The 14046-nt window shown below is 36.7% G+C and overlaps 1 protein-coding gene across 2 annotated transcripts in view; it reads left to right on the top strand.

The window, feature by feature from the left end:
* The first annotated feature begins 5698 nt into the window (after window positions 1-5698).
* The window catches only part of jak1 (Janus kinase 1), a 39131-nt gene continuing 30783 nt past the window's right edge, over window positions 5699-14046 (top strand). The window contains exons 1-2 of one of the 2 annotated variants that reach the window (XM_058404145.1): window positions 5699-5831; window positions 12481-12686. In XM_058404145.1, coding sequence (XP_058260128.1) covers window positions 12488-12686 — 199 coding nt within the window. In that variant the 5' untranslated portion in view covers window positions 5699-5831; window positions 12481-12487. Of the gene's footprint in view, window positions 5832-6700; window positions 6923-12480; window positions 12687-14046 lie in introns of those variants that run through there. The other variant, XM_058404144.1, reaches the window with a different exon arrangement.

Genomic DNA, 14046 nt, shown 5'->3' with positions numbered 1-14046 from the left:
CAGGGCTGTTTTGGCAGCAAAAGGGGGACCAACACAATATTAGACAGGTGGTCATAATGTTATGTCTGATTGGTTTAATTTAAATATAAATAAGGCAGAATTGACCCTTCAGTAAAATGTGTAGCTTATACATATTGATGTTGAATTAAGTTCATAAATGGATATATTTCTATTTATTAAACCTGTTATATATTTATATATATTTTTTCTCATATCTTATTATTTACCCTCAAACTATTGTTATTTAAGTAGAAATGTTTCCCTGAATTTAAATCATTTCCAAGAATTAGTTTTTTCAGCTTTAGCTGTGCCTTTTTACACACAAGGCTTTTTTAAAGCAAAAAAGTGGTTTGTTTTTGATTAGTCACTGCTGTTTGACCTTGGCTCTGACATGTATGGCATAACTATATAAAAAAAGGGAAGCATCTCACCATCTAGGATATGGGAAGTTGGTTAAAACAGTGTTGAGAAATCCCCTCTGTTAAAAAAAAATGCTCTTGTTAAACTCTTCACTGTTCTCCATATGTAGATAATTCACTAGGCCACTGTTATGGTTTGTTTAAATTCAGGGAGGTTTCACATATCCTGAACCCCTTTTTCCACTGACAGACAGGATATAAATCCTGGAAATAGAGAAATCCTACATTCTGATGGTTTAATGGCTCTCAACAAAAAAGAAAATCAGCCAATCTGCTCTTGGCTTCTCCAGTGTACAGCTGATTACATCTGTTACAGAAGAGGAAGTCAACAAGTGCTCCTGTGGTGCTGCATGAGTGACGGGTGACAAAAAAAGCATTTAATGGCTTAGGAAAAGGTTATTAATTTAAAAAATTATTAATTTAAATAGTTATGTTGACCATTTATTTTACTCCTTAGAAGCAGATTGTCTCTGATGTTTTTTTCTCTTCTGCAGGACATGAGTGGAGGCTCTTTAAAGAGATAAGCCACCTTACATTACTTTAGCATGTGATCTTCAGTGATGCCCACAATTTTTTTGTAATATTTGTAATAATTCTGAGCTGACCTTTTTGGACTATTTTCACTTTGGCTAACATTTTCCTAAATGATCCACAATGCCATATGACTGCACACTGTTAGAGGGACCACTGGGAAGTCCATGTTTTACTGCTGGAGGTGTTGGTTTACTGCTTCAGAGGTTCTGAGTTTGACTCCCAAGTCCACCAAGCTGCCACTGCTGGCCCCTGAACAAGGCCCTTAACCCTCAGTTGTATAAAAATGAGATAAATTGTAAGTCATGCTGGATAAGGGCATCTGCCAAATGCCAGAAGCTCTCTAATCCTTTCATTTACCCAGTAGTCTCTTGACATCTTCATGTGCACACTAGTCACAAAATTATACGGTTCCAAAAGCTTAAACTCATCATGCTCCTCATCTGTAGATCGATCGACCTTGCTGCATTGCATTTTGGAGAGGAGACCCCTGGAGTCCTGTGGGTACTATTTCTACGATGATATTGAACATTTCTGGAAAATGATGAGTAAGAAAAGATGCACTCACTGTTTATTCCCTGACAAAACCTTACCATTATGGTTCCTTGAGTTTGTTATTTTGAAATACCATTGCAACTTGCTACCAGCAGTGTCCCCCTGTGACATCAGTGGGGAAGACAACCACTAACCTACAGACTCCTGCAGGTATTTGTAACCTACAGTCTCCAGCAGCAAATTAACAGTAGAGTCACCCAAGCCCATCACAAATATTTCAAGATAAACAGATTTAATGCTTCAGAGTGCATTTTTTCATCCTTCAGTGTTACAGGACTCAATGGTAGGACTCAAAAGTGCACTTGTTGATATTAGCGGTGCAATATATATATATACACACACACACACACACACACACACACACATATATATATATATATATATATATATATATATATATATATATATATATATATATATATATATTTTTTTTTTTTTTCAGACGCCTCTCTTTTCTAACATTCTTCTCGTTGTGCCCCCCCACCCCCCATGTTTCTCATTAAATCAGCTCTCAGGGTTCTTAAATAAATTGCGTCGCATATCATTTACTTGAGAGGAGTCTGCTGCGGTGACGTCAGAAGTGGGCAGATGTGCGCGCGACGCGCTTTCAGACACGTGCGCGCGTTGACAACATTTTATGCCAGGTGGATTTTTTTTTTTTTTTTTGTTTGCTTTTATAGCCTTCTACAGGATAATAAGTTGAGTATTTTCTCCACACGAAGAACACTGGTGCACTTTGAGCTTCGGCACCCGGAAGCCTGCTGATTCAATTTTGTCACATGGCTCCGAGATTTTCAATAACAACAACAAAAATGGCGACATATCACGTTGCGTTGCTCGTTGTGAGCTTGCTGCGTCATTAAGAGATATTCACGTAAACACAAGAGCGGAGCAGGAAAGAATCACAGGTAAGTATCCTGACAACCTGTTAAATGCGGAATTTAGCTTGTTACCATGGCATTGGGGTGTTTTGTATCGGTCTTATGGATATATGTGATGTTTATTTTGGACGTGAGAGAGGGGTGTGTGCGCGCGCGACTGGGCGTTAGCGCGCAGTGTTTACGGATAAGAAGACTCCGAGCATGCAGGAATAACGCTTCACTAACGCCTTAAGCATGATCATTTTTTGTGCTAATCTTTATTAGGCTTTGCAAGCAAAAAAAAAAGCATTTTAGATGACTTTCCTGATACTAACACTAATCGTTTATCAGTGTGACGTGTATAATTTATTAGGTTATAACCTCCCATTGCATGGATGGCATTCCAGCATGCTTTTATTCTAACGTAGTTGAAGATTAATATATCAAGCTGAGGCTCCACATGACATAACCAAATATAGACTGTATATTTTTAGTTGTCGATGTTGTTATTATTATTATTATTATTATTGCATCGATTGATTTCTAAGACTTGGACAAAAAGAAAATGAACGAAATAAATAACTTCTGTAAATGCGCGGAGGAATTCTAATTTTTGTTTCTTCACCAGTGTTTAAACGTTGCGCAGATACTTTATACGTGGTATTAGGTCATTTTGGCAGGTTGTGGAGCCGTCTCGTGACAGCAAAAAACCCCGACGAGCTGATCGACTTGTTTACAAGAAGAGATTTGCGCGGAGGGAGGGGCACGTGTGGGCGGGGCAAAGCCGAGCGCGCGACACGACTGGACGAGGCGGAGACGAAGCGAAGGCGGAGGGCGGAGCCTACAGGACAACAACAAGGAGGTGAAGGGGGGTGGAGCGGTGTGTGTGAGTTATCTTAACTGTATACGGATTAGAATAATTATTATAATGCTTACAGTCTTTGAGTGCATAAGAAATGAGGAAGACTTAATCCTCATATGTATCTTGGAAATTCGTTTATTTACTTAGTAAATCCCATGTCTAATTAGTGCTGTTTTTGAACAGACAATGAATGCATTTCTTTACATAAGCTATTCATTATAACGATATGTGAATAACAACAACCCTGATTATATAATAGCATGATCATAATTGTTTTTCTTTCAGCTTTAATGATGTTATGCATCAGTTCAGTTTGCTTCTTAGCAATGAATATACCGTTCATGGGTCTTCTTAACTTTGGATAGATGAGACAGAAAATAATGTGGAAAATAACCAACTATGAATATATCGTTGCTTTTGGGGAAGAGTAAAGACACAAAACTACTTCTCATGCCTGCATGTTCCTGGTAGCAGCTGTTTGTAAACAGATATGAGTGCAAATAAGACATGGAAGTAGTGGAATAGAGTAGATGTACTTAATTTATTTTATTTAGTGTGAAAAGCAGTGGATTTATATTTCACCGCTTATCGTTTTATTCTCAAGTCAGAATAACCTGTGTAAAATAAATAAGTGGGATATAGCAAATTCCACTGAAGCAAATTTGTTTTGTTTTTTTTATGTTATGTACAGAAAACACCTCAAGCTTCTTGCTAATAGTTTCTTTCTTGTTAAATACATTCTGTATAATATATTAATTTATTTATTAAATATAAATTAAATTAGACACAGTAATTCTAAATAAATAGAATTACTAAAATTACTAAAATTTATACTTTTTCTCTTTTGAATATTTCAAGTGTTGTATCAGTTTTTATTTACTTTAATCCTTTCTACAGAGGATGTTTATTATTTCCCCAAGTCGTATTTTCCCTCTACCTAAGTCTCTATGGCAGAAGGTGACATATCTGATGAAGACAGACCCTTCTTGGCTCATCTTGATGTGACAGGCTGCCCTTGTTCAGTTATCACAGTGCTGATGCTGTCCATCTTAAAGGTACAGTACTGTGATAACTGAAGGATGGCAGCCATCTTGACATCTGGTTCTTTTCCTGGTACATTTCCTATCTTAACACATTTGGAATGGTTTGAATATTGCTATTAGTTATTAGAATTAATTAAGCGAAAACAAATCCTGAGTTGTTTGCACACATTGTTCTGTATGTGCTTACAGTTGAATCTTATGCAAATGTACAATAAAAGGCTATACACCTTCATTGTTTGTCTCCTCATTATGTTTGCTGGGCTATAAGCTTATGAAATTTCCACGAAACACAACATGTTTGCATACTGTTACTGTTATTATGTGAAGATTGGCCATGTTTCATACCATTCCTGTCAGTTTGGAAATCCCCCAAATTTGTTTTTAAATGAAATACTTTCACGCATTGACATATTTACTAATTCTTTCATGTTTTTTTTCTCCCACAAACACGTATCTATATTAATTGTAAGTTTACAATTAAATCTACCCCTAAGCTTAACCTCAATAAGAAAAATAAGATCTGCAGAAAAAAAATGTTCAGATACGCCTTAAAAAATTCCTTTGTGAATTTCAGGTTTATGAGTATACCTTGTCCGTTTATTTGTGAACATGTATAAGGACTATGAGGATTTGCAAATAGTAAAATTAACAGTTTTCTATTACAGTAGTCAGTGGAGTCAGTGCAAATAAACTTTAGGTCAAAAGCTCATTTCTTTTTTTTCTGATTCCTTTCTTGACCTTTTCCTGTTCTCATTTCCACGTTTCCTGTTGAGCACAAATTTTATAGGATAGATGGGTTATAGTTCCCGCTCCTGGCTTGGTTCCTATGTCCTTGCGTGAAAGCTAGAAATATTGCCGTTGGCTGAGCTTCATGACTCTACAAACTCACTGCCATACTTAGCCTCTGACTCATCCAACGTTAGGAGTTTCCAGTGGGACTTTAGCATTTTCTGTTTGTGTCACTGTGCATTAGTGCATCACATTACATACTTTATATAGACTATTGTCTATCTATCACATAACCACACACAGAACTGCCAGTACATGATCTCATCATTTTTTTTTTTTGTAATCAGTGTAACATATTCATGTATGTACATCTACTTATGCTGAAATAGGATTGTATAATATTCACAAATGAGAGAGCATTTATAGCTGTGTATTTCAGGCTATTTCTGACGAGAATAGTTAAAGTCTCCACAAACATTCAATCAATAGGTTATTGATCTGCGCCAGCATCCCTAAGTGCTCTGCCACACCAGGCTTCTTGTGAAATTGCAGCCCACAGTTTCTGGCAACTCGTCTGATTGTGAGGACGGGAAGTCCCTCCCTTACAAGGCAGGCTAGACCTCCTGGTCTTAAAGACCTTCTGCAGTGTTGAACAACCACGTCAGTGAAATATGAGCTGCCTTGTTGTGCTGGACCTAACGACGGACAGGCTTAACCAGGACCTGACTACACTGGGGCACTAGAGTGTTGATTTTCTCAAGCTGTGCTGTAGTCTTTACAACAAGAGGCTGTGAGAAACAACAAACCATTTCTTTATATGTATCAGTCGAAGGTATAATCTTGTATTCAACTGAATGCAGGCTTTATTTAGACTCAGTTTAATATAGTAACTATAGAATAAGAATAGCATAATAATAATGATTATAATATTTATTGACATTTATTAATGTTTATTTTTTTTGTATTTAATACGTACAATAAAGGTCAATACAGATGTTTTTGATTGCAACGAAGAATAAAATCAGATGAGGGTTTTTTTTGTTTGGGTTTTTTTTTTTTTTTTGAGGTTTTGGTTAGTTAGAGTAATTGCTATGTCAAACAATAAACAACTAATACCACTGCCTGTAAGTTGAGTTTAGTAATGTCATTACTACTAGGTTAGTTATGGTGTTAATAAACACTAATTATGAAAGGATTATATATACACACACAGACACACACACACACATTAACAAACACAAATGCTTGAGGGGATTAAATAATAATAATAATAATAATAATAATAATAATAAGCAATAAAACAACAACAACAACAACAATAATAATAGTAATTTGTTACATATTTTGTCTGTTCAGTTGTAACGACCTTAATAGTAATTTTCCTGATTCCTTAATTTAAGATCGCACTGCAATATTATGAATTATTAAAAGAAAAAAATATATATATATATATATTATTATTATTATTATTTATTTAAAACAAATAATGAGTAGAGAATATTATATTATATGCACGCGCACAGCACTCAAATAACTCTGTCAAGGTGCCTTAAACGTGACTGAATATATTGCGGCTCAGAGCCGTAGCTGTCCAGCCTCCTAAGCAGCAACGCGATTGGCTTGACTTTTGACTGACAGGGCGCTGAACCAATGAGAGCCGAGTAACGCGTTGGTGGCGAACCCCTACTGTCGGGAATCTATAGACGCTTGATAGGAAAGGTTTGTTCAGGCAGGAAGAGTGGCCGTGCATTATAACCAAGAAATGAAACTAAATATTTTCAACGGAAAATATCCATTCTACACGCAAGATTAACAGATATTTCATCAAATCCGAAGACGAAGAGCTTTCTTGTTTTTTTCTTGTTTTAAACCCTTGGCTTGGCGATGATTGAAAACGGACGGAAGTAACTTTATCTTGCTCTGGTAAGAAGGAGAGAAAAAATCTTTCGCTCGTCTTATTGGAGCGGATTTAGCTCTGTCGCTAGCTCGCTGCGCTAACTTTCCTATATCGCGCTATTGATCTGTAACACCGACTCTCCCTCTCTCCCCCTGGGCTTGTTTATGTTCTCCATCGTTTTATTTTAGTGTTTTGTACCCTTCTCTAGCTGACTGGAATTAGTTCTGGCTTTGTCGTTCATATTAAAAAGGCTCGCTAGCTAACCATAACAGCTTTGCTAAATAACAAATATTTGGCTAATGTTAAAGATTTAAGAAGGCTGCGTGCGCGTAGACAGGTGTGCGTTTTGTCTTGAGTTCAGAGTAGTTATGAACTAACACCAGTGTTATTAAACAACTAACTAACTAACTAACTAAGTGTAAGAAATACAAACTACGTTGTTTGCGGTTTTAGTTGCTTGTATTTTCCTGGTTCAAGTACATGGTGTGTGTGTGTGCGCGCGCGCGCGAGAGAGAGAGCACAAAGCTAACCAAGCAGGCGGCCGTGTTTTATTTCACTCTTCCGCAGTCTTTCTTTCTTTTCTTTTCTTTCTTTCTTTGTGGGGAAAAAAAAGTTTAGATAAATACGCAAACTTGTACTTTATACCTCACCAAAAGCGTTTTACTCCCACTTTTTAAAAAAATATCATATTGTGTATATACATATATATATATATAGGTAATCTTTTTGTTCCTGTAAAAAAAAAAAAAAACAAAGGTGAAAGTTTTTTAAAAAAAAATTAAGGCACAAATTAGGCAATATTAATAGCAAAAAAAAAAAGTTTTTTTATAAATTTTCATATTTACATTTTGGTAGTTAGACTCTTGTAATAAGAGTGCAGTCTTTCAGCTAAATCAGGTGCATATCAGCTGTTCATTATGAGGTCCAGTGCCATATGCTTACACCAAAATAATAATTTCCCCAAATCTAAAGCCATCATTAATGAGATGTCTATTTCAATTAAGCCCAGGGATGTTTTTTTTTCCTTTTTTTTTTTTTAAAGAACAGATAGGAGAAGTGAATACGTTCCATCTGAAGAGAAACATTAGTTTTTAGCTTGTTTTTAGTGCTATAATGTTGGCGAGAATGATGAAAATGGGTCTGAAAGTGATGGCTTTGTAGGTTAACTGTAGGTTGGTAATGTGTTGAAATGTTTTAACATTTAAAGGTCAGCTTTGGTTAGCCATGGTTTCCGAGCTCTGTAGTGGCCATTAACTGTCAGTCACTTCTTCTTTTCCCAGACATTGTTGTTGTTGTTTTTTTTTTTTTTATGTTTTTCTTCTTTCTCTCGTTGCTAAATCGGACTGCGTTCTACACATTTGTTATCAGATTGAGCCGAGATGATCTGCTCCGTAACCTTAGGACTGTTTCTTCACTTAGAGCAAACACAATTTCAGTTTTCAATCCAGACAGTTTTCTAATGAGATATGCTTTAAAAATTAAAAAAATTTGCTGTGGGCATTTGTAGGTTTCAGTTGACTTTATTAGTTGAGTTTTGTGCCCCTGTTGTTCCAAAGAGAAAGTGGTTTCAGGAGCGAGGCTAAAGGAAATCATGTCTAAGGCTGGAAAGCTCCCAAGAGCTTAGTCATTTCAGGTTGTTAACATGGCGACTGTTAGAAACACACAGCGATCCTTTTACTTTCTGACAGTCATTTTAGACGACCGTAATGGTTCAGAAACTTGCAGAAGTGTGCGTCGCAACCTACTTTATTTACACCACGGTCTAATCGAATTCAACCTTTTCAAAATGCTAAATAGATGCGTTTTAAACAGCCGTTGTCCGAAAAGAATTTCTGCTGATTAACATGTAATGCAGTGCGTGCATTGTGTGTGTTTAATGTTTTGGTTAAGAATGTGAACCTTTGTTGATGTGGTGATGGTAGATTTCTTCCAATTGACAACCTGGGGAAAAGTGCCACCGTTTGAAGCTGTTCTAGCAGAGCCCCACAGATGCTTGGGTGACATTTCATTCGTTTCACGCACACTTACGTGTGTGAATCATACAGATAGCCTACGCCAACCTGTAGAAGCATCTCAGTGCAGTGAAAGGATGATCGCGGCTCTCTTTAGCAGCACTCTGTGTGTCGAAGCCTACAGGAAATGAGAACAATGGTGACATGTATGACTCTTAAGCTGCAGCAGATACCACCAACAAACCGCTCTTTATTTGTCAGCGGAAGAAAGATGAGAATATGTTAGTTTTAAGATAATGTGGGGTCCAGGGAAGTGTGGCGGTGCCAGGAGATGTGTGATTTGAAACCGTGAGTTTATTATATATCTTATTCAGCTCCTATAGGTATTAGTCTGTTGGATTGGTTTGAATTAAAATGGGTTTAAACCAGACATCAGTAGCTATAATAATGTTAGCTTGTCTGGAATTAAAATGTGATCTGTCCAATTTCTTTTCCAGTTTCAATGTCATCAATAAAATGACCAATTCCAAATGGAAACAATAAGCTCAGGATTTCATTTAGTCTAATGATTTAGTCAGCTGTTGGGTGAAAGGTGCTTTTTCGGGACCATGCCATATAAAATCAAAACTCATCAAAGTTACAGCACATACGTGTTAAAACAGCAGTGTGTGTCATTAAGAAAAGCACACACATATGATGACAGTTTCTTCCTCATATCATCTCAGGGAGTTTTTCCCCTTGCCGCCATTGCCTCACGCTTGCTCACTGGGAAAAAAACTTCATTTTAAACAAATTTTTTTTGCTCTATGTTGAGACAATGTCCATTCTTCAAAGTGCAATACAAACAAATTGAATTGAAAAATCAGTAATGTGTTAATGACAATAAATTGTAAATTTTTATTATTATAGTAGATTATAGATTAAGTTCATAATTCACTGGGTTTTTTTTTTCCCCCCACTGCCCCGTTTTACGTTTTACTCCTTTCGGCTGATGCTTTTATCCAAAGTGACTTCCAAATCAGACAAAGATGCATCTGTCACAGAGATTATAGTTCTTGCTGAACAGCACAACAGTGGCAGCTCGCTGATGCTGGGATTTCAACTCAAAGCTTACACACATTGTTTCAGCATCCACCCTTCTGTGGTGACTAACATGATAATAGTTTTTGTTTTTGTGGTATAAATGATGAGTAATGAGTGACAGGACATTCATGGTTGCATGTGAGCTCAAGATAAACAGTGCAGTCCTGATAAACACTGCCACGTGTCTTAGTGTGAACTTAAACACACCTATTTACCTGCATTCAGATAGCCAGCAAGCTGGAACAATATAGGAATCCTTACTGCCATACACGGAAAAAGGAAATATGTGGTCAGTCAGATGTAAGAGAGCATGTTATGTAGTATATAGTTTACATAAAATTTCATTTCTTAAACTAATTATGAATTATTTTGAGTGAGCACCAGCCTTTAATTATAAAATCTCACGGACAGGAAGAAATGACTAGAGTGGTAAACGGACATGGGTAAATTGAAGTGCAGGACGATAGCAGAGCGTGGTAATGTCACTGCCTCACAGATCCAGCGTCCATCCTGAAATCTGGTGGGAACACAGCATATGATGTCGCTTTGTAAATACATGATCAAATCACCTATAAAAATAATTTGCGTCAATTTAACTAGCTGATGTACGTACATGAATTTTCAGTGAGGTAAGACTGTGGAAAGCAGGAGTTTTTATAGTAAAATCGTTATTTTGAATTATTTGACCATTTCTAAAACGATTTTTAATTATTCCCCCTTTCAATAATTCGATCGCGGTAAAACTCATATGGATCCCAGGCTGCTAAAACACTTTTATGATCTAGGCTCCATTCTGGACGGAATCATAGCTTCAAATTGAAAGCAAAAAGACTTCTGCTTTTTCTAGGCTTTGTCGGCGAAAGCAGTACTGAGAAGGAAGTCAAAACACGAGACTCACAAAAATTATTCTAAGAGGGAATAGGGAAATTCTGCACAATCGATCCATAAAGCTCAAAGCCTCCCGCACAGAAGGTTGGCTCGTTTATATAGACGGCTTGTTTACAGCAGATGAATAACACCACTGTTTGAGTACACAATTTGTATAAATCCACTATTAGGGAAACAGTGTTGTTATTTGTCAGAGTATCGTATTATGGCCAAGTGTTATGGACAAATGTAGTGCTGTCTTTATAATGCCGGATGCTGTGGTTCCACTTCAGAGTCGCCTTGCTTGATTTTCATGAGCACTAGGAGTACATTTACATGCGTAAAATAATCTGATAAATGCAAAAGAAATAGAATTCTTCAGGTCCACACAGTGACATAAACACTGCAGTTGCATTACATCACACCTGAAACCCACCTAAGAAGGCCAACATGACAAAATTCACACTTTATGCCACATTTTGTACCGTGATATCTGATATCATCTGATTTTTTTTTTTTTTATGATGGGGAAGAAATTAAGTAAATCTTCACTCATTCATCTCTACCCATTAGGACAGGTGAAGTGTTTAGACACTTACACAACCCCTCACTCAGAATCCGTTCACATCAAACATCCAGACCATCTTCTCTGGTTTGGTTTGTCACCTTTTTATGTTACCTTTTAATGTCAGATTACCTTTTTGTTGTCCTGCTCTCTTGAATGTTTTTTTTCTGAGTAACTGTGTTTGTGCTCCTGTATCGTATTGTGTAAGTGGCTGTGATCCAACTGGTATAGGGATCCTTGAGCTATTACTTAATATAACTGAGGTCTTGCGACTTCTTTTTTTATGATTAAACTTTAATTGCACTTCAGTGTATTGATGATTTGCACTGACCATACTGCAGATTACTCCGGAGTATCAGATTACAGTTGCAGAACTTGGATTTAACTCTAGTGCCCATCCCACCAGAGGAAATGGCTATTGTTTGAATCTAAATTACCAGCGGAAAAAGGTTCTTTCCTCTCAAACCATCGTCACATGAATCATGCACTGGTACTATTTGTGTGTTCACTCACATAAGCCTTGGAGATACAACTACAATTTTGTTGTCCTGGAACTGAGACCAACACCCCCCCCCGCTGTGTAACAGTGGCATTCCCCTTCCTTATTGAACTAATGATAAATCATAATTATTCAGACTGTTAATAACTAAACAGCGTTATTCCATTTTGTGATTATTTCTTTTCAAAACGCACTGCCTTTCAACTATATTTTCAGTAGTCTCTTCAGAAGCCAGTTAACCAGACAGACATTAATTAATGCACCAGTCTATGAACACAACACACTGTTCATGAACTTTAGCCAGCTCACTGTCATCACAGTCAATTATGGTTATTATATGAAGAAGCAAAAAAAAAAATCAATTAATTGCACAGCCTTGATCTATTTGCAGAAGGCGCTTCCAGTCAGCCTCTTTATTCCTACTTAAGCATTAGTGATTGTTAATAATAATAATAATAATAATAATAATAATTTAATATACATGCTAAGAAAAAGATTCACTTAGCTTTAGTATGAGCTAATAGTTTATGAACAGGGTTTGTAAATAACTGACTGCATCTCTAATGTGCTTGTCTAAGTCTCTCTGTCTGTCCTTTTCTCTTTGTCTGTCTGCTACAGTGTCTGAATGCCAAAGTTAGTAGTCATGGAGCTGGGCAGGCAGCTGTGTGGGAAGATGAAGAAACAGAAGAAGGTGGAGTTGGCCGTCCCTGCCATCATGAAAGGCCTCGAGATCCACTTCTACCTATCTGACACACACCAACTCGAGTACTTTAAAGGCTGCCACACCGCCGAGGACCTGTGTGTAGAGGCCGCCAAGAGATGTCGTAAGTACACCGACACAGAAGCCTTAGTACATGCTAACGTATAACACATGGTAACGAATCTATAACTTGCTCATTTGTGCTCAGAGAAAGCAGTTTTACAGCCTTGTGTTTTTAGTGTGCCATTCCAGACTCATACTGTGCCACTGACCCTTTATGACAATTAAATGCTTCATTCTAGGCAATAAAGATAAGATAGAACTTATTAAATTATTTTGCCAGAGACTGCTTTAGTTCTAAATGTCTTAATTAAAAATTAAAATAAATATTCTATATATACAAAATGGACTCAAAGTACAAAAAAATGTGTATGTATATATATATCTATATATATATATATATATATAGATATATATAGATATATATACACACACATTTTTTTGTACTTTGAGTACAAAATATATATATAATATATATATATATATATATATATATATTATTATTATTATATATATTATATATATATATATATATACATAAATATACATATATATATATATATATATATATATATATATATATATATATATATATATATATATATATATAGGGCAATTATAATTATAATTACTCAGCAATATAGGAAAAAATGATTGACATATACCATTTAAGACATAGGAATCCTATGGATGACCCATAGCGGTTCATTCAGCATGCAGCAAAGAAAAATCTTGCATCCCGCTCATTTTGCATAGAAACAAGCCAAAATTTTGAGCAGGTGTCAAAGTTGTAGCATGAGGTTTGTTTTAAGCTGGGAAGTTGAAAACCTTACCTATGCAAACGAGGAGCAAATGCATGGCAACACTACTGACAACTAAAATAAACAGTTTGCACCACTGTGAATGCCTTTTAACCCTTAAATATTCAGGAACTAGCTATAATAATGGTACTTCAGTGTTTGGGGACGTTGCATGCAAACAATTCTTGAAGCTGCTTTCCAGCCCCAGGGAGAATTGACTGAATAAGCACTGAATGGGTGGCCTCTGCGGATACAAATGTCCAGATCCTCCTCGTCTTTAAAAGAGAAACTTGCGTGACTAATTCAAGTCAGTTGTCCAGGAGTACCCAGAGATGATCTGGGAGTTGCCCAGGGAGATCACAAGATCTTGACATGTGGATGCAGCAGCTTGGCTTTGCTGGGTTTTACTTTCATCTATTGACAAGATGTCTGGCAGACATACTTAGATCTGTGCAGATACACACATGTCTGAGGGATAATAGGATGAGTAATCAGCATAATAGTGGCATGTAACCCTATGTGAGGATATGGTGCCACTGAGAGAGAACAAAAGAGGACACAGCACTGAGCCTTGGGGCACCAGTTAAGTGACTGCATGGTGAAGATGTCACCTGAAATGAGCGC

Source organism: Hemibagrus wyckioides, linkage group LG11, assembly GCF_019097595.1.
Source record: "Hemibagrus wyckioides isolate EC202008001 linkage group LG11, SWU_Hwy_1.0, whole genome shotgun sequence".
NCBI lineage: Eukaryota > Metazoa > Chordata > Actinopteri > Siluriformes > Bagridae > Hemibagrus > Hemibagrus wyckioides.
Note: the sequence above shows the minus strand (reverse complement) of the source record. Positions and strands in the feature narration are given on the sequence as shown.